The following is a 22,306-nucleotide window of genomic DNA, read 5'->3' on the forward strand; positions in this document are numbered from 1 at the left end:
TCTCTTTCTCTGGGTCCCTTCTAGTTCTGTTCGAGTTCATAAGCAAAAGCACATGTAGGAAAGTTCTGTACCAGTTTCCATTGGGCCAAGAGCTTCAGGAAAGGGGCAGAGACAGCTGTCACAGACACAGACCCCCAGGCCCAGGCAGGGCGCTCCCCTGTGCTTTGTGTCTCCCAGTGCTGAAACCCTGGGGCCCGTTGCTTGAGAGGCTAGATGTGTCGTGAGACCTGGCCCAATTCCACGTCTTGGTTTTCATCTCTGGGAAAACTGAGACCCGTCTCGAGAACAGTGGCCAACATTTAAAATATGCTAAAATCACTTGCATAATATCAAGACAACACTGCAAAGGGTGAAGAGTTAGGGGTCCATGGACCATGGAAATGTCAATGTGGTGCTCCTGCCTTGTCCACCGCACCCCAAATGACAGCTGAATACTGTCTGGAAGGTAAACACGTGTACACACACACCCCCCCCACCTGCCTGCGTGTGAATACAGTCACACGCTCAGATTCAGAGAGCAATGTCGCTGACATCATCAAGAAGGGGAAAGAACACTACCCCTGCAGTGTGAGGTCCAGAATTTCCACACCACAATGACCATCCTTTAGCCATTCTGGAATACCACCAGCCAAGAACTCTCTTCTGCCCCCTCCCACCTTGCTCTGAATTTATCTTGAAACATTACAATCTCCGGGCCACTCTAGGGAAGAATGGAACCCTGTGTTGAAATTCCCAGTGAGGAGAGCTCATCAGTGACCCCCCCATGACTCAGTGGACTTTAAAATGGAGCGGAGGAGACAGGAGCGCGAGTGGTCAATGAATCACCACCTGCCTTCGTCCCCACTGCCTGCCCCGCTGAGCTGTGAGACATCACCACTTGACAGCAACAAAGGCCAAGCTCCGAGGCGTTCCTAAAACCTGCCCCGCAGCGCTGCGTGCGATCTAATGTGACCCTGTAACAGGGGAGGGGCAGGGGCGGTCAGAGCGGAGTCCGCCTGCATCTGCTGGCCCAACGGCACAGGACTTGAATGCCTTTGGTAGCATAAAAGCCACCCTGTCCCACGCAGACCGCTCAGCAGTGTGCTGCTCAGAAGTCCAGGTGGTGAGATGTTAACTCGTCACATCAGGAAGGACAGAGAAACAAGACCAGGATCGTCCGCTGCCAAGACTACGCTGTCTGCAGGCCTGTTCCGTGGTCTATGGCCTAACCTGAGGAAAACAACAACTGTGCCCCACTACTCTAGGACTATCTGGGGCTCTGGGGGGTGGGCTGGAAGAGGGGCAGTGAAGGAAGCGAGTCCCCCTTCTCAGGAATGGCGAGCGGTGAAGGCGGCAGCAAGCGGGACGGACTTGACTCCGCACATAGGTGTGCCGGATCCGCGCAGCCAGCAAGGGGCCCACAGGTGAACCTCCGTGCGAAGGTAATGTCGCTCTCCCTCCCCGTCTCACCTCTGGGCATCACCTCCTGCTTCCTGAGCTCTCCCCAAAGATGCGTTTGAACTTGGTGAAGTGGGGAGGTGGGTTCCGGCCGGCACCCCCGGTGGGGCTTTACCTGTTTCCGTAAGTCCTGAGCCGACCGATGCAGAGGGGGGTGGTGGTGGGTGGCAGCGAGCCCCCTGGCCGAGGAAGCCGCGGCGGGGGCTGCCGGGGGCTGGTTCGCTGAAGCCTGCTCCCGGCGGCTGTCAGCCCGGTGATCGCTGTGCTTCTCCTTCCCGGGAGTGGCCTCTTTGCTTTTGTGTTTTTGAACAGGTTCTTTCTCCCGTGTTGACCTGCTGGAACCATTAAAAACTAGAAAGGAAGAAGAAAGGAAGAAGAAAGTCACACTACCTTGAGTGGATGGATCACTAGCCCGTAACCTACACCCACTTCCTGAAGTCACAAAGAACCCACCACCCCGTATCACACGTTCTCAAGAGAAACAGCCAGCCCCCCAATGCAGACTACAGGAAGAATCCTAAACATCAAGGGACAAAATTAAATTAAAAATCCCAAACATGTCCTAAGAATTATTTGCTTTGGCTGAAATGATGGAAAAATCCATTCTTAAAGAATCCTTACAAAAAAACCCCGCAGCCCTCAAAGTATCAACATCATACCTTGAGAAAAAGACAGACTATAACACAAATATTAACTGTCTCATTCCAAGAACATGAGCACCTTGAGTACAGACAGACGGGGGATCCGGAGTAAGAACACATATTCTCAGATTTAAAAGTGATGTGTGTCAAGGTTGGAGAGCTGCTAGCTTGTATGGGGGTCAGGGATGCGGCTGCTTTACCTGACCTAGTGGGGACAGCAAAGCAGGAAGAAAGGGGTGGTAGAACTTTGAGCCAGACCAGTTTCCTTCTTCTGAATTCAAAAACAGCAGTAACAGCTGATCTTCAAGTGCTCACTACTTAACAGACACCAGGGGAACTATACTGAAGCCCTGAAGTGCATTTAGCCTTTGGATCCTTGGAATAATTCTAAGGTACAGGACATCTACAGGTGGAGGAGGTGAGTGTCTCGCCCAGGCCATGCCACCTGTCACCGGCACAGGAGGTCGGCCTGCCTCCCAAGCCCCCCTGAACCCTCCCCAAGCCCCAGACGGCTACAAGTGGGAATTTCCAGTGTGCACGGTGGGTCCTACCCACTAAGGAGGGACTTTGGAAGAACAGGCGTGCTCAAATTTTACAGTAAACCCAGTGGTGCTGCTGTTGTGGATTTTCTCTTCTGCTTTCCTGCTAGGCCTTGCAAACCCAGACAGGCTCCTAAGTCCAGCCCCTTCCCCGTGGGATGACATGGCCTTTCACATCTGTTTCTGGGGAACCTTCAGGCCTCCCCTCCCCTCAAACAGTCCCAGCCGAGGCTTATTTCCTCCGGGCAGGAGGAAGACACCCTGCCCGTGGGTTGCTTGAGGCAGATCAGCAAGGGGAAGCTATGGTGATCACTTTTAGATCTCATTGGAAATTCTGGTCAGAGGAAATCTTAAAAGGTTACTGTGTTACTTGCCCATTTGGCACCTGAGCAACTCCGGGCCACCCCCACCCCAACCAGAACGTGTAGAATTCCAGGTAGAATTCACTACCTGACAGCTGAAAGGGAAAATCCATCCTCCTTTGAGCTGCAATCTCTTCCTGCTGGCCTGAAACAGCATAAGTCAAATCTTGGTCTCTCTTCCCAGCTCTTCACACAGTTCAAAAACTCCCTGTCTCTCCTCTGTGAATATTCCACACATTTCTCAATTTGTATCTACAACCCCGGTTCTTTCAACACTCTCACGTTGATTTGTAAGAGTCCTTTAAATTATATTTAACTTAGAGGTTGCAAATATTTTCTCTTTTGTCATTTGCTTTTTTATCTGTTATGGTGACAAGTCTGTTAACAATTTTTTTATAGTTTGTTTTATGCTCAGGAAGTACTTGCATATTTTCTTTTTTCCTCCCAGTGTTATTGAAGTATAACCGATAAATAAAAATTGTAAATATTGAAGGTGTATGACATGACTGTTTTAACACACACATTGTGAAATGATTAAATCAAGCTAATTAACATAACCATCCCGTCATGTACTTATTTTTGTGTGGTAAGAATATTTAAGATCTACTTTCTAAGCAATTTTCAAGAATATGTTATGCTTAACTATAGCCACCAGGCTGTAGAAGAGATCTCCAGAACTTATTCTTCCCATTTAAACAAATTTTGCACCCTTTGACCAACATTTCTCCATTCCACCCACACACATTTTCAAATAATACTCTCCTAGGTTTCCTTCTAATTGTTTTCTGGTTAAATTGCTCAGATTTAATTCTTTCATCTACTTACTGTTTTGTACAACACAGAGGAGGTTTACATCTTACCCATCCAGATTGAACGCGAGCCTTGACTCAAAGTTCCTTCCAGCACTAGTGATTGATAGATTTTTAATGCTGAACAAAAGACCAGGCCATGTGAAAACACGGACTATGATCCTGTGTTGCACAAGGTTCTACTGGATACTTCCTCTCGGTTACAGAGAAAATGCAGAGCTTCAAACGGCTGGCATTTATTCTAAGTGTAAGTAACTACTCATTGTCAGAAACCATCAATCATACCCAAGCTGGCAGTATCTGTATTAGCTTTCAAGACAAATTAAAAGCAACATCCGTAAGAAGTCATACTTCAATGTGATTAAAAATCAAGCCAAAGAACATGAATCCAGGCAATTCTTGACCGTTCACCAATTTTCTAAGGCAGTGAACACAACTCCTTTATTAAAACACAGAACAGGAAGTAGTTTGTTTTCTTAAATCTCTAATATTCCATACTTTTCTCTCTGCTTTTGGCTGCCACTAAGGTATGTCTCATGGTACAGCCTGTTATTAAGAAATACCAGTTCTATAATTACTTGTTTCTATTCAGTTAAAAAAAAAAAATACTACTTTATGGGTTTCCCCCCTTTATAACAGGATATTTGCAACTCAGTTCCCAGCCCCGCTGTTCAAAACAGGGAAAGTTTATCTATTGCTCAGTTTTCTTGTCTATAACCGGGGACAACAGAAGCGTCTGTAGGTAGAACGTCTACCACAATGTCTGGGGTTCAGGAAGCGGATTTGGGGAGGCATTGTATTACTGCCATAAAAGGGCCATCTCAGATGACTATATAATCTGACTGTGGCCAGACCTGCTCTTCCCTCCCCTCCCTCCCTGCAGGTAGAGTATAGAGAAGGGCTTCAAATACAGCCAAACAGCGGCCCTAAGCAAGACCCATCACAACCTCCTACCCCTCGGGGTTATTAACTCTGCCATGCTGACCTTGCCTGTCACACGCCCCACTCGACTGCCAGCTCCTAAGTGGGCGTGTGTAGAGAAAGTCCAGCAGAGCCAGGTGTCTCCTAGTGCTTCCCTGTTTTGTTTTCATAGAGAAAAGAGAGTCGCTAATCAGCTGCCCAAGCACGAAGAAATACAACGCTGAAAACACACACCACATTTTCTATTAATACCAGCATGATGAACGATGTGGTCAGATCAGCAGCTCTCGAAGTAGGTTTACAGGCCCTTCCGGGATCTGGAAACCCTTTCAGGAGATCTGCTAAGGGTCAAAGTATTAGTATTTTCCTAACAATACATAAGACATTATTTGCCTTTTCCACTGGGTTGATATTTGCACTGAAGGTACAAAATAAAGGTAGGTCAACCTTCAGGGAAATGCAAATCATAACCACGATGAGATACCACTTCACGTCCACTAGGATGGCCATCATCCAAAAGACAGATGACGATGAGTACTGGCAAGGATGTGGAGAAACTGGAACCCTCATACACTGCGGGCAGGAATGTAAAATGGCGCAGCCACTTTGGAAAGCAGGCTGGTATTTCCCCAAAAGGTGACACATGAAGAATTCTTCTGTGACCCACCAACTGTATTACCAGAAATGTACACAAGACAAATTTTAAAAATATATATCCACATAAAAACCTGTACACAAATGCTCATAACAGAATTATTACTAATAGTTAAAAATTGGGGGAAAAAAAAACACAGAGCCATCAACTGTTGTTTATTTTGATAAACAAAGAGGCATATCCACACAATGGAATATTTCAACCAAGTATTGATGTAAGCTACAATACATTGAACGGATAAACTCTAAGCTATATGAATTACATCCCAATTTTTTTTAATGTGGGCAAAATTACTGGTGTCTTAGTAAAAATAAAGGCAGTGGCATAACGTTATAATATACTAGTTAGTACTCACTTTATTCTTCGTCACCAGACCTTAGCAAGTCTTAAAAAAAAAGCCAATTTCATTTAAGAATGACCTTGATAAAGTAGTACAAATTGTTAATATTATGATATCTTGGCCCCCTGAGCACACAAACTTTGTGTGACAAAATGGGAATTACACATAAAGCACTTCTATATATTGAAGTATGATGATGGTCTCTCTAAGAAAAAGCACTTGTGTGATTGTGTAAGTTGCAAGCCAGCTCTTTTTTTCAAAGAATGCCATTTTTATTTGAAAAAGGACTGACACATTAGCGTTGTGGAGACTTCAGTTATTTGATAGCCATTTTTTCCAGAAATGAATCAAGTTAGTGTGTCTTTTTAAGCAAGTATCCAATAGTTTTTGCTGCTGTTGCTAACAGAATTCATGCTTTAAGGCAAAAACTAGAATTTTGGAAAACCGGAATCTGCCATCCCAAGTCTGATAGCCTCTCAATACTTGAAGACTTTGCTGATGAGATCAGTGGAGATGAGATTCTTGGTATCAGACAATGAAAAGTGTTAACAAGAAGAGGTACACGACTCAGCAAACCATTGTTTTCAAATGACCAGTACTGGATGCTATAAAATTACATATGGTTTTACCCAAAGTGAGAGACAAACCAATGGATATTAACGTATTAATAACAGAGTACAAAAAGTTCCCTGATTCCATGCAAGAGATGGAGGAAAAGGGGGGGGGGAGGAAGAGGAAAAATAAATAAGGGAAAAAAAAGTTTACTGATACAGTTGAGGTTCCTACAGCAAGCGACTTTTAAGTAAGTAGCACTTGTAGAGTCTCATTGCTGTATCAAAGAATGAAATCATCTACAAAGGCTCTTCTCTTTTCAAAGTACATATTTGTATGAGACTAATTTTCCTCATATATGCCAACCAAACTATATATTGCAAGAGACTGAAGGCAGAAGCAGCCATGAGAATCTGGCTGTCTTCTACTAAGCAAGACATTAAGGAGATCTGCAAAAATGTAATATAATATAACTCTTAATTTTTTGGTTTCAGATTTATCTTTTTTTAATTAAGATAGAGTCTCTCTCTGACCTCCGGATAGAGTGCCATGGGGTCAGCCTAGCTCACCGCAACCTCAAATTCCTAGGCTCAAGCGATCGGTCCTCCTGCCTCAGCCACCAGAGTAGCTGGGACTACAGGCATGTGCCACAATGCCTGGCTAATTTTTTCTATTTTTAGTAGAAATGGAGTCTCACTCTTGCTCAGGCTGATCTCAAACTTCTGAACTTAAGCAATCCTTCCTCCTCTACCTCCCCAAAGTGCTAAGATTACAGGCATGTGCCACTGCACCTGGCCATGGTTATTTTTTATAAAAATGCTATTGTGTTTAACACATAGCTGGTTTGTGTCATTTTTAAGCAATAAGTATCTTTAAATTTCTTCAGTTTTAATTCTAATATGGTAGATATTAATAAATATAATCCACATGAATAAAAGCCTTTTGGGGGTCCCTCAGTAACTTAAGAGTAGGAAAGGGTCCCAGTGATACTGGAGGAGTGCTTGGGACCAAGAGTTCAAGACCAGACTGGGCAACACAGCAAGACCCCATCTCTTAATAACAAAAAAATTAGCTGTGTATGGTGATGAGCACCCATAGCCCTAGCTATTCAGGAGGTAGAGGGAGGAGGATTGCTTGAGCCCAGGAGTTCGAGGCTACAGTGAGCTATGATCACACTCTAGCCTGGGCAACAGAGCGAAATCCCGTCTCTATTTAAAAAAAAAAAAAAAAAAAAAAAAAGTCTTGAATCTAAATACTCCTGAAATCATGGGGCTGGAACCATCTTTTCCATGATTAAATACACCATGGTTTCAAGACACTTTACGTGTAGCATGAAACCAACAGGAATCATGTGTTCACAGTTCTACTTCACCCCTTTCCAAGGGAGCTGTGAGGCAAGGCCAGTTGCTAAACTGGGACTTCCCAGAAATTTGTTAAGAGTGGCATTGTAGTTACTCAGCAATATCTTTCTGATCTGGAAAAAACCAGATCTTTCATCAGCATTCTGTACCTGAAATGGGATGCACAACTCTTTGGTATTATTTTAATGCCACCCAACCTACTCCCCTGGAAAGCAAAGCCCTACAAGTCAAAGAGGAAGCGTGAGGTACTAGAGATTATAGGAAACAGGAACCCAAGGGGAGAAGGAGGCAGGTGGCATTAACATAACGAGCCCAACTGGCTGCACAATCCTCTCAAAGAATATTTTAATATCCACAAAGAAGAAGAGTTTTCAAATATACAAAAATTTAAAACTGAATCAAATTAACTTTGATTTGCAAACAAAGAGATGGTTTTCAAATGAAGCCACTTTCTGTTACTATCTTGCTATTTTACAGCAGCAATATACCAAATGGCAAACATAGCCAAAAAGTCAAATCATGTGTTAAATGGGAAGAAAGTGGGGAGGAGGAAGACTGGGCAAAGACGATGGAGCCAAAGACAAGGTATATTTTGTACTCAACAGCTCATTAATTTTAAGTGTCGTGGGAACCTGCCAGTTTTACCCCTCCAAGTAATTATCTTTTGTCTTAATTTGTAAGGTTGGAGAAAGGGAGAGAAGGGGGAAGGAAAAAAAAATCCACTCTCACAGGGAAAGACTAAACCCTGTGAACATAAGAGACAGAAAGACAGGGAAAGTTCGATGTATAGAAGTCCTCTGCACACTGTCCCCAATTAAAAGGAATAATTGGACTAATTTCTTTAAGGAGAGGGAAAAAAAGCATTCATCACTGCGAACCACATTAGGAAACTGTATTGTACCCAGATACAAATAGCTTTACGTTAATGAACAGAGACAAATATATTGATTTGTATACACATACTCTGAAAGTTAAACAGCCCATAGACAAGTGTTTCCACACCATGTAAAGCGCAATCTTTAAAACTAAAGGCTGGTATTTTGATTTAGGATCACTTCATTCCTGAGAAGTTAAGATTTGCTCCCAATGAGAGATGAAAAAAATATGGACAAGTTACTTTAGAAACGTCTTTGACAGTAGTCCGGCCACAGCTTGAAAGGTGGAGAGCTACACTTTCTACGGGGAAATTCGCAGTCATAGCTTCAGGGAACTTGTCCTAAACAATGTTTCCCAAAAGCTCAGCTCACATATTTAGATCCTGACATGCTTCCTGGGTGATACTCTTAAAGCAGTCTATGAAAAAGCCCATCATGAGGTTTTCAAAGCCCTCACTACCTACATGGACTCTTGATTTTTGACTTCCAGTTCCCCAAACACATCAGTGCCTCAATTCCTTAAACCACAAACCAGCTAGGTGGCCTCCCGTTATCTGCCCTCCAAGACTCGCTCAAGTATTTTAAATAAAGTGTATGAAATGCTTTGTGTTCTTTAGAGAAAAGAGTTATGCAACTATAAGAAGGGTGATCTGTTTGAAAGCTTTTGCTGCAATGACAAAGAAAAGATGCCCATTTAAGAAAAATAATTATTTTTACAGAGAGCTGACAAAGCCAGCCATCCGCTTCTGTCTCCAAGCCCCTCCCAGAACCAGATGCCCCTATCTTGCTAATTACTCATGCTAATAATAAAGGCTCCTCAATTCAAAAGCCAGGAGGGAATCCTGATGTTTTTTATTAGGTGAGTGGGAAAGAGGAGTCCGTATTTGGCGTCTGACAAAAGTTATATGCTATCCTGGGATTACTCAGTGTCTGACCTGAAATAATATAGCTCTGAAGGCCTGGCCTCCTTGACAGAGAGATACGGACAGAGCCCTCACGGAGAGCCAGGCTGAAAGGTCTGCTAGCAGGGAAACGAAGGGCAAGAAAGAAATTGAACAGAAGACCCTGACGACTGGACCGAACTAACCCCCGAATTAAAAGACCTTCTTCCTGTCCTTATGCCCAAACAAAGGGAAGGGGCAAAGAATGAATCACTGTAAGTAAAGAAGAAATGTGTTGAGAAAGGAAAAAAGATCCACAGCGAGTTTCTGATCTCAAGCCAGATATTTAAATGCAAGCTTCATGTCATTACAAGGCATCCTGACTCGGGCAGGACACAGACTCCATCAATTGGCTGGCATTAAATCCTTGTTACTGTACAAAAGCCACACTTGCTCCCTGGAGCCAGTTCAACTTTGAGTCACTATTGTCTGAAAACAATGGCATGTCTGCCAACCTGTGCCAACAGTTCAAAAGGATTTTAATGCAGCATGTGTGAATGCTGTAACCCAGTTTGCCCTGGGCCAAAACAGCTCCACTAACTTAGCTACAGCACCTACAGCATCCACGTGTAAAACTAGGGAAAGCTGCAAGGACACAGCTCAGGTGAGCAAAAGCCCTATTATAACCTAGCAGTCAGCAAGCAGCTCACTCACACTGGGAGGAAACATCAAGCCAGAATGCCAGAGACAAAATCTACAGCATCCTCTGTGCACCCCGACTCCAGCAACATAAACAAGTTCTACTGGTCTACAGGAGGTCTGCAAAAACCTTCTGCAACTTTTACACAATGAAATCTCTCTTGCTTTGATTACAATTATCATAGAAAAGAAACTTGTAAAAAGAATTTAAAGCCAATTGCATTTTCTTACTTTTCTATAGAAGAACATAAATACAGTAAGTCATAGAATATTTTCCACCAATCACAATTTGGTTGCCACTGTCCCCAGATCTAAAAATACATCATGTGCACTGATATTAAATAACTAATGGACTTGGATATTTCTGTCTTTTAAATATATTTCTTACATACAAGGGCTGTCCGGAAAGTATCCAGCCATTTATTAATAATGGTTGGATACTTTCCGGACAGCCCTTGTATATTACTGATAACTTACAATACTGAAGTTTAAAAGGCCATAAGACCTTTATGAGAATATAAAGGTCAGGACAACAGAAAGACCATAAATCAGGATGAATGGTTTTTGTCATTGAAAAATGGTTTCTTGGCCCTCCTGGCCCCCACAGAGGCTGAGGAAAGGACCGATGATTACTAGCCTGTGGGCATCAGTTGGTTCTCAGGCATTTGCGTTCTCCAGTGTGGGGGGGGGGGGGGCCATGGGAGGAACATCTGGGCAAGTGGCCTTTAGGAGCAACGGGCCTGGAAGGTTCTCATACTTTATCACTGGCAAGAAGACAAAGCACAGAACCATGAGGAACGGGACAAGCATTAACAAACTGCAGAGGTACCACAGTTCTTAAGCAAGAAGAGTCCCGGGGCACAAGGTCTGTAACAGGAATGGCAGCCACCCTCTGCTTTCTTGAGAACTCACCATAGCGCCAGGCACTGTACTACATACATCTGCCACCTCGTTTAGTCCCCACAGATTTTTGCTTTACATCTTTAATAAGCTACAATTCACACAGCATGCAAATCACTCATTTAAAGTGTACAACTCAATGGATTTTAGCATATTCACAGAGCTGTGCAACAATCTCCACAACGGAGAGTTTAAACCGTTTTCATTACCCCAAAAGGACACCCCATACCCATTAGCAGTCACTCCCAGCCCCATCCTACCCTGAATCCCTAAGTGGCTTTTTGAGTCAGGTGTTAGTAACAGCATTTTACAAAGGAGGAAGCTAAGGTGTGAAGTGGCCAAACACCCAGCCAGCCTAATGACACCTGATTAGGAGGACCCAGAGCCAGGAGCCTCTCTTCCACCACTAGGTGCAGCATCTCCTAGCCAGCTGTCACAGGAGTTGTTACGAGGGTGGGGCCCCACACTGAACTACATGGGGCCAGTGCCAGCTGTCCTAAGTGTTTATGTATATCCCTAAGGTCCTACCTGTACCTGTGGAACAAACACATTAAAGTGAGAAGAAACTGGGATTAGACAATTACACAGACAGGAATTCCTGCAGACCTTCTACCATATTGAAACAGCTCACAAAACAGTTCTGGGACGGTTGATAACATCGCAACACGCAGTGGCAATAGTCAACTCTGACAGCCCTCATCATGTGCCAGGCATTTGAGACATATGAACTTTCTGGAATTTTCTCAGCAATTTTAAGGTTGTTCTAAACTTCCAGATCTTTTCAATCAAATGTCTCAATAATAGGCAATAAGGTGCTTTCTACCATGAACTGTTCTAAAACTCATTTAGTTTTTACCAAAATCTATGAAAAAGGCACTCCTATGATCTCTTCATTAAAGAAAAGAAAACTAAAACACAGCAAGACTGCAGCTGTAAGTGGTCCAGTGCCTGAATTCTACTCTGAACCATTCTGCCAAGTGGCCTCAAACACACACCACTGTCCCAAATGGGGAGGGGGGATGGCTAGGAACACATACCGTGTAACCCGACTCTGCACATACTACTAACTGCTCTTAAGAAATAAGCTCCCAGCTCATATTCCAACTTTGCAGAATATTCACTTGTGACAACAGGAAAAATGGAGCTACCAAAGGTTAAAATGAGGTAAAGAGGCTATTCCGTGAAAAAAAATTGGAGAAAAAAGCATCTGTCAGACAGAGTCCGTCCTCGCTGACCCGCAGCTATGGTGAGACCCTGGCCCTGCAGCTCACAGCCCCGCCCAGCCCAGACAAAGAGAGGGGCTCAGTGCACCTCGAAGGCAATCACAGAGCAGAAATGCGATAAACGCGTCCAAATGATTGCTTTTTGGCCCTTACACAACATGCCCCCGGTGTGAATCCAAAAGCAATTAAATCATTCCAGCTGGGAGTCCAATGACATGTTGTTTAAAAAGTCTTCTGAGAAATATCCCTCTTCAGAAAAGGATGCACACAAAAGGAACAATAGTCTGTCCTATTCCTTCCATTTTTCTTAACTGAAAAAAAGCATTTGAAGAATATACACTATGTGGCTGATTTAAGCAACAAACCTTCCCCAAGTTCTCCTCTACAAAGAACTCGGGCAAGGCCAGCGCAAAATTCATTCCAGACTCATTTATTAATTTCTCTAGTCTACCACACTTACCCCAGTGGGAAAAAAAAAAAAACCAATTACGAGCACTTTTTAAAAACTAAAGCATTTCAAATATCAACTTGTAACATAAACACCTGCAAAGCAGTGTTTTGATTGTGTTATTTTGTTTCCAAATAGTGATTACCTAAGGGGTCTATTGTTAGGATCATTTGAGGTTCTGTATATGTTAAGAGTATTTTGGAAACTCTGATGAGCTATCGAAATAGAAATTGCTGGAAGCATTGTTATTGTAACCCTTGAGTGTTAACCCAAGGTTAAAAGCTCACATGATGCTGTCCAAGTCACTTCAGATTATGTATTTTAATAAACAAATCCATTTCCATTAGGATGTGCAGTGGATTATAAATGAGAACATTACAGTCCTGTGCAATGTTCGCAAAACAAAACATCTGCCTGGGGACACCAGGCTCTTGCAGGAGACTACTGGGAGCAGGGCACCCACTCCAAAGAAGAGGAGTGCTGTCCCTGACAGGCCTGTGTAGACACTAACTGCAGCCCAGTGTGGACGGCGTGGCAGAGGGTGTGTACTCTCTTCTTCCACCTCCTCCCAGAAGGCCAGATGTCCTGGCTCCAAGCCCTGAGACACACTCCTGCTCTGTTTGCTGAGAAACAAGATAAAGCAGGATACCGCCGGGCAATTTGGGTTCTAGGTTCTTCAAACTAACACAGCTGAAGTAAAACCATTCTCTTCGACATGCAGCCTAATCAAAATTTTAGCCAAACCTACCCCAGGAATAAAGTATTAGTTTTCCACACTTTGTTTTCTGTGCATTCATTCCCCGGCGTCAGTGGGGGTGATCTCTCTGGGGAGGACACAGATGGTGCTGGATTTCCTGACATGCCTCAGCAACTCCAGCATACAAAATAGCGAAAAGCACAAATTTGACAAGAGAAATCACACACACACACACACACACACACACACACACAAATCCAGCCTGCTCTCCCATTTTACTTGTGAAAGATCCCACAATTCTGAGCAACTGCTTGACCACTCAATTATTATGCCCCCAACCTAGGTTCTTCCTGTTAGAAAACCTATTTAACACTTGCACCTACTTCACCCAAGGCAAAACCAAAAAGGAAATGGAGACCGTCTGTCTCTGCATTTTAATTTTTAGAAAATGAAGGGATAAAACTGAGGCTCGGAGAGGGAAGGGAGAGTCCTAATCATGTTCACAAACTATACCCAACCTCTTTCCATGCATCCAGACAACTTATTTTCATCTAAAGCGCTGCTGGTTTATTGCTTATATTCACCAAGAGCTCTCTAAAATCAGAGAATGGAGTGGGGATAGGAGGCACACAGGGGCAGGACAGAGCATCATGGCTTCCCAAGGTCGCAGATGCAACACCGCAGGGCCCTTTAACCCCTTCCTGGAAGCAGCAACCCCAGCGTCTCACACCTCCATGGCTCAGGTACCCCACCCCACCCACACCTGCTGATTATTCGGAGGCAATGAGGCACCAGTGCCTGGAGAATCTAATCAAGCTCCGAGCTCTGCAGGAGCTTGCAAGAAAAGGTTAGCAATTTTCCAAACCTGAAGAAGGCCTCCTCTGAACCCCAGACTAAAGAAACACTCTGAGTACCTCGGAATACTCCACACCTCAGGCCACATCAGGTGCAAGGCAACTTCCGTGGCAAACCCAGGGTCTAGCATTTTCCCACATGCATAATCACCTACCACCTATCCAGTGTCTTTAAAGATAAAAGCATTGTCCGAACGCCATGCCAACAGACTAGGTCCCTTCTCTACTCCCATGGACAACTTTTTATCGCAAGTGAACCCTCTGTGGGAATATCTGTTTCACTTTATGATATGTCACTTTTAAACAAATATCCCCTTTGATAACTGATGGACACACTCATAATGAAATCCCATTCCAAGGAATTCCTAAGATTTCTGCTCTAAATGGACAAAGAAATGGACCTGAGTTAAACGTAGCACAAAAGACAATGTTGAGTTGCCCTGGCATTTGTTGTCAATATTTCATCGGCATTTATTACTTATGAAAACAGAGTTCTCAGTCTGACCACTCAGAGGATTCCTGTGTAAACCACTCGAGTCGGGTTTATTGCTGACATTCGGCAATTCACACTGAATGGAGCACATAACAGTACACCAATTTTCCTATGGTTATAAGAGAAGTAAGAAGACAAAATCATAGATAGGAATGTGAACCGGCTGAAAACAGGGTGAGATATAAATATTTTAATCTTTAAAAAGCACTACTGTCTCAAGTAAAGCAGAGTGAATTACAACGACAGGATTTGAGTCAGGACTTTCACTCAGCTCAGAAGGTAATCCTGGAAAAGTCATTCCCTGAACACACGGCAGTGGCCATCATCCGCCGTGAGAGGTCTGAATGGTACTACTGCTGTGCATGAGACACCAGCGGTAATTAGTTCTTTATGCTGGGATATAAATGAATCAATGAATGGACAAATGAATGCTAATCTACTCCACCCTGCTCATTTCACAGAAGTGGAAATTAAGAATCAGGGAAGCAGCGGGGCACAGTGGCTCATGCCTGTAATCCTAAGCACTCTGGGAGGCTGAGGCGGGAGGATCCTTTGAGGTCAGGAGTTCAAGACCAGCCTGAGCAACAGCAAGACCCTGTCCCTACCAAAAATAGAAAAAAAAATAGCTGGGCGTGGTGGTGCTCGCCTGTAGTCCTGGCTACTCAGGACTCTGAGGCAGGAGGATCACCTGAGCTCAAGAGTTTGAGGGTGCAGTGAGCCATGTTCATGCTGCTGCACTCCAGGCCAAGGAGACAGAGCAAGCCTCTGTCTCAAAAAATATATATATAAATATAAAAATAAAAATTAGCAGGGCATGGTGACACCTGTCTATAATCCCAGCTACTTGGCAGGCTGAGGGGGCAGGATCACTTGAGCCTAGGAGATCAGGGTGCAGTGACCCTGTCTCTAAAAAAAAAAAAAAAAAAAAAAGAGAGAGAGAGAAAAAAAAAAGTTTTGTAAATTGCAGAGACCTCCATGTATCATGTATGCTATTTCCATAGATCTGCAAATTCTTATAGAATGGAATAAACTATTAGAAACCCTGTCAAAAACAAACAAACAAACCAAAACCGAGAAGCTACATAAATTCCTTACCCAGGAAGACACAGCTAATTAGTCAATTAAAAAAAAGAGGGGGACATGTAACTAATTTTCTGCTGACTATCATGATAAAGACACTCTTAGAATCTGAACAGATGGAAAATTGGTATTATAAGTGTAATTTTGTTTTTTTTTTCCTGTTTTTTCATCTTATAATTTTAATTATCTAGAAATGGTTAGGGAAAGAGCAATGTTAGATGTAAGAATATTCCACAGCTGAAAACATTTACTTTTTAAGGAATACTCATTTCAGTTTTATCAGTTTTGGATGACGACCTTCTAACACCTCTAATTTCCTTCTCTACTGTTAAAAACAGTAACTTCAGAAATACCATCACACTCAGCTAGTACCTCTTGCCTGAGGACTGACTTCCAAGCACCACCAGTACTTGCACCAGTGACTGCTTTAGTAACTGCTGACAGTTCTTTCCCTTGTCATCCACCTTCATGTGAAAGTGGATACAAAATAAACAGGGTAAGGCAGCGTGTCTAACTACGAAGTGAGAGCTCGGTGTATTTCTGAGGCTGAAACTGGCCTTCTTCAAAGCTGACTTCTCTGTTTCAATGAAACCATCGTCTTTTGCTGGGTCATTTGAAATTGGGGGAACACTCCAAGTAGCTGGTACATTTCTAAGCTGGCTCCACTCCATTACCTCCACTGGCTTCACAGGGAAGCACTGCCATCCTGTGGATTGCTACTATTTGGCTTCCAAGGACATTAAAGCCATGTGGCAATGGCATAACTGCAGATCTCAGCAGAGCTGTGTTTCTCAGGCAGTGCCTTGTGGCGCTGGCTTCTTGCCACTGTCTACCAGGCAGGAGGGTGGTGACTTCACCACCGAAGCACAGGCCCTACCCATCACGAAGTTCAAGCTCTCATCCTTGCAACAGAACGGTGTAAAGGCCGGAGCACTGGAAGAGGCATTTCAAATCCTTGGCTCTTGGCTGCAATCTGCCGTTTTTGGCAAGGGCAACATTTTAAATGGCTCTTCAGTAACTAGTGTCCTTCCCTTCAGAAAGCAAGGGAAAGGAGGAGGGAGGGAAAGAACTAACCGGGTGATCTTCACATTAAATGACTACCTAACACTAAAGACTAAGGTCCTATTTTCTTTTCATAGGACTTTAAAGACCTGGTACTGAGATGCCTAAGAAGGGAGAAAAAATCCACAAAATCCATAAATGTACACAAAAACTACAAAATGCCATTATTAATGGAGCCCAAACTGGAGTATATATGCTGCTTATACCCAACAGCACCTTCCGATTAAGGTCCATGGTGCGTGGGTGTGAGGGGTGGGGTGACAAAATGGTCGTAAGACAAGTGGCAGGACACAAGAGGCATGTGCCAAGAGACAAGAGACAGGAGGACAATATGTGAGAAACACAAAGTGACAAGGAGATGACAAAAACCAATGAGACACTCAAGCCTCTGGGACCAGGAGGAACACATAGATAAAGCCTGAATTTCTTAACGCATTTCTGACAGATTGGCCAGGGGACATCCCATACCATTAGCTCCTTGAGGGTAGACCCTATATACCTTGTTCATGTGTGTTCTCTCCCAAAGCACTTATATCAGCACAAGGGCTTACACACGACTCTCATACGCACAGAAGTTGAACTTACTTTATATCTGATGGAAAAAATAACTCCACAAATGGTTAATGTGCCAAAATCCTGCCCTCAAAGCATCCATGATTATATTTCAGTGCTTTTCCCAGTGAAATGACTTCCGGAGTTCCTTCCCAAATCCACCACAAATACAGCAATTTCAGGAACACGTCAATACGAAATCTTCCCTTAACACAGGCATTAACATTTGCTGAAAACTCACAAAATAATTTTGCAGAAAAAAATGCAGTGGAGTTGGTTTGCTGCTTGTGTATTTCACTCATTTGGTATTCTGAGCACCCCATAGGGTGTGGCTTTTACTTACCAGGTTTAAGGTAGCAAAGGATGCGAAAGGTATTTGTGCCCAGCCACAGCAAAGACAGGAAAAACTCAGACAAAATACAACTCAAACTTCTCCCTGAGAACGGTGAAGAGAGGAGCTACACTCCAGAGGGGAATGCCCAGGGGAGAGGGTCGTGGTCTGGGAACGGGCCGGCCGTAAGGGCTGGGGCTTTGGACAACAGTATGGGATGGCAGGGTGGATGGAGTCTGGAAGAGACCCAAACAGCACAGGGACAGATCACTTGGGCCAACTGACCCCCGAACCAAGGTTTAGGTTCAGGCAAACAGAAACCGCAAGGCCGTTCCAACAGCTCTCACAATGAGAGTTCTGGGACTGCTGGAGCTGGGGAGAAAGGTGGCTCTTTGCCACAAGGGCCAACCCCTTCCCAACTCAACTACTGACATAACCAAAAAGGCTTGGAAGTCGGGAACTGGGCTAATCACGGGTGATCGCAATCTAACTAAAGCCATAAGCCAGCCACTCTCACTGCCAAAAAGGCCAGGCCTTCACTTCCCAGGAATTAAAAAAATTGTACTGGAGACTACAGTACACTTATTACACACAACAGCTGAACACAATTTCAAAAAGAGGCATAAACGGGACTCATAATCAAGAAAACACAGTCATCAGAAGCAGGCCTGTAGGAGGCAAGGACTGTACAGGGGCCTTCAGATTTTGGTGCCTATGAGTCGCAGAGCAGCGAGCACAGAAGGGTTAAGCATGAGTAAAGTGAGCCCCCTAAGCCCCGCCGGACTGGACCTGTTTCCCACCGCTCCTGTGTCTTATGCTGTGGCTCTACTCTGTGAGAGAGGACAACATGAGAGACAGGGAGGAAGGCAGTAAGAGGGGGCGCATGCAGATTGTCACCTGAGATCCCCGTCCCCTTCTACCTAGTCCTCCCACCCTGGAACTAAAGACTCACACTATCCTACCGGCCAGGAGACATTAAAATGCATTAGTACACAAAACAACCCAACAGTGTGTTGGGAAACCTTTCAATTAACAAGCAAATCCCCAAAGGGAAAACTTTGAACCCTTTCCAATCATCAGAGTATTGTTTTTCCATAAACATTAACTGTTTAAAATAGTAAAATCCCATAAGATTTTCCAAAATTAGCAACGTGTCCGGGTGTAAATGCATACGCACAGATATGTATCTACAGATAGAAAAGTTACACGAATTTCCTTCACACCTTATGACGACAGTGGTCGATGCAGAATTGTTTATTCTCCTCTTTTAGGTGAAAATTCAGCCAATTCAGTCACTCTCACCCACCCACCCTCTTCCTGTACTCTTGTAATGTGCTCCCAGACATTCACTGCCCCTTTACCCTGCAGCTCATGTCAAAAGGGAATTAAAGATCCATGTACACAAATGATGAAGATTTTTAAATCACAAGGTTTTTTTTTTTTTTTTGGAGACAGGGTTTCGCTCTGTTGCCCAAGCTCCAGTGCAGCGACATCATCATAACTCATTACAACCTCAAACTCCTGGGCTCAAGCCAATCTCCCCACCTCCACCTCCCAAGTAGCTGGGACTACAGGTATGCACCACATCTGGCTAATTTTTTTTTATTTTTAGTAGAGACAAGGTCTCCCTATGTGGCCCAGGCTGGTCTTGAACTCCTGAGCTCAAGCAATCCTCTTGCCTCAGCCTCCCAGAGTACTAGGATTACAGTAGTGAGCCGCCCTGCCCAGCCATTTATTTTCTCTTGATTCTCTATTAAATAAAAAAGAAAACTAGAAAACTAAATTCCCTCTCAAGACTTACAGAAGGAAAGAAAAAAAGTTCCCCAGAAGTTTCCTTTCTTTCCACCTTATATCTCAGAAAGTTCATCCAGTTTCAACCAGCAGCTCCGTAACGGTAAATCCCATCTGTCCTCTGCAGTTGTGAGAATCACCACACACTCAACAGATAATAGAGTTTTTACCCCCAAATCAGCTGCCTTCCTAATTCCTGTTCCATTACCTTCAACCCACCTCTGCAGGCCCTTGTGAAAAGCTACACCACCACTGTATTTTCCCAAGTCCAGGTTCTCATCCGCCGTTCCCTGGATGGAATCCTCCGACTCCAATCATTTTTCCTTTTATTTCAGATTAAACTGGGGAATCTTTCAGAACGTGACCCATTTCGTCTCATTTCTACATCTAAAATCATCAACAGTTCCCTCCTCTGCATTAGCATTATTCTGCCTGCCCAGGAGGGTGTATGTTATTGGCTCTCTCCTGGCCTTCCAGGTCACCTTGAAGTACCACCGCCCCCCCATACTGGTGGGACAACATGCCACCATCCCACAACCGGACAATATCACGTATTTCACCATGTATGTTGTTGTTCTTCCCTAGAAAGTTCATCTGCACGTCTATACCTGCACCCCAACTCATACATGCAGCACTCTTTCAACCATCCAGATTCCCTGATGACAGCAGCTACAGGGAACCACCTTTTTCCTGAAAGGTTAAAATGTAGTTACCATTTTGTATTAGGCCCCATCTCCCCAATTAAACAACAAATCCTTAAGAAGGGGTCAGGCCTTACACCTCTATAGGTATGCCTAAAAACAGCCAGAAGCAAGACGCAGGACAGATGAAAGCACATTAAGTAGACAAAGCCCAGCAACAATGAAAGGCAGACACAGACTTCCATCCTGTCTAGGCTATGCCTGTCCTGAGCCTCTATTTCCCACATGGTGCAAAAAGGCTAGTGTTAACTCAGTGTGCAGGCATTGAGGGGGAAAATGACAAACGTTTCTTTGCTTCAGTCACTTATAGCACTGATTTTCTGCCATTTGGGAACAGGGCCTCTCTACCTCATCAGGCCTTTGTGAGTCCTGAATAACACACGTCTAGCCGAGTAGCTGGTAGGAGATCCACAGAAAACAGCCATGACACCTCCTGACCCTGACTCTCTTTGCTTCCCTCTTCTTTTCCGGAGTTTTCTTACTCCCTTTCCCACACGCCATGCTAGCCCATGAGTTATGAAGCTGCCTCTGCACTTCTCTCCTTTTATACTGATATGACATTCATATATATATACTGCAGGGCCAACTTTTAGTCTTTGTTACCTTTGGCCAGGTAACTGCCTACAATTACAACCTCCCAATGCATTTCTTCTTCCTGAAGTCATTGCTCTTCACGAAATCCTCATCATTGATGCCAGCTCAACCTTTTCAGAGCCCAAGTCCAATTAAGTCACTTCTCAGCTGAAAATTCACTAGGCATGTTCTATGGCCAACTTATTTAAATAAAATGAGTTCCCTCACTCTGATACCCAACCTTTAATCTTCTTCCTCCTCCTACACACCATAACACTCAAGGGAAAAACCAATCTACTTCACAATATATGTGCATTTTCTGAATTCCATATAAGGAATAATAGTTTTCTGTTTACACTGTATCCACTTGCTAAATTCACAATAATAATTAAAAGTATATCACAAAAATTGTTTCACAAAACCTTCCTGACCATCCCTCGTAGATGAGGTCTTTCTCCTTCTCCTGATTTGTATTATCTATGGCTCTTGTGGAAATTACCATCCTTTCCACAACCTAAGAATGTCTATAATTCTTTTTTTTTTTTTTTTTAATTGAGTTAGGGTCATGCTCTGTCACCCAGGGTAGAGGCACCCAGGCATGATCACAGCTCCTGGGCTCAAGGATCTTCCCGCCTCAGCCTCCCGAGCAGCTGGGACTACTGAGTACATACCACCACACACACCTGGCTAATTTTTTAATTTTTTGTATATAAGGGGTCTTGATATGTTACCCAGGCTGATTTCGAACTCCTGGCTTCAAGCAATACTCTCGCCTCAGCATCCCCAAGTGGTGGGACTACAGGTGTGAGTCACCGCGCTTGGCCAACAGCGTGCTGTACTAATAATCACTTTGCCCATAAAGTGTCGGGCACTTAGTGAAGTAGCCACAACTAGCCTTGCCACTACCCAGTTATATAGCCTTTGTCCCTTCTCTGCTTCTCAGCAGATGTTCTCTCCCAGCTCTCTCGTCCAAGCTTTGGATATTATTTTCTTTACCCAAGTCCACCGGTGGACCTACCATGCCCATTGTGAACGTGCTTGTGGGTTTTTCCTTTCCTGGGGGTTGACTGGCATGAAGATGAAGCATTGTTGGTGGCTGTTTTGACGTCTTCTGTCTCGTCATCTTCCTCCTCGACGTCCTCCTCATCCTGAGAGCTTCCAAAATATACCATGCTGTTGGGCAGCGCAGGAGAACCTGGTGGGTGAAGGAAGACAGCTCATAAACACAGGCCTTGGCCCTCAGCCCTTCCAGGAGGAAAACCACAATAAGACATTCATGAATTCATATACCTAAATCCTCACCGCCAAGGAGATACCACACAGCTACTCATCTCCAAAGCCATTTTGAATTTCTTTTTCCAGTAGCCCCAGAAAGAGAACTTCATCTGTGTCCTTCTAACAGATTTCAAGCGAAATTCCCCAGCAGGGGGATGAAGCCACTCACCAAACAACAAATCAAAATCTAAAAATTCCACCTGACTAGTTCTTGAGAAAAAGCCAAACTCACCACTGAGGATTGAACTGAGCAA

At 44.0% G+C, this 22,306-nt stretch overlaps 1 protein-coding gene across 2 annotated transcripts in view; it reads right to left on the reverse strand.

Moving 5' to 3' along the window:
- The window catches only part of JARID2 (jumonji and AT-rich interaction domain containing 2), a 242,337-nt gene that overhangs the window by 32,320 nt on the left and 187,711 nt on the right, over window positions 1-22,306 (reverse strand). For both annotated transcript variants that reach the window (XM_069492948.1, XM_069492949.1), the window contains 2 exons: window positions 21,796-21,972; window positions 1,553-1,788 (listed from right to left, as the gene is read on the reverse strand). In XM_069492948.1, coding sequence (XP_069349049.1) covers window positions 1,553-1,788; window positions 21,796-21,972 — 413 coding nt within the window. The remainder of the gene's footprint in view (window positions 1-1,552; window positions 1,789-21,795; window positions 21,973-22,306) is intronic.

Source organism: Eulemur rufifrons, chromosome 18 (genome assembly GCF_041146395.1).
Source record: "Eulemur rufifrons isolate Redbay chromosome 18, OSU_ERuf_1, whole genome shotgun sequence".
NCBI lineage: Eukaryota > Metazoa > Chordata > Mammalia > Primates > Lemuridae > Eulemur > Eulemur rufifrons.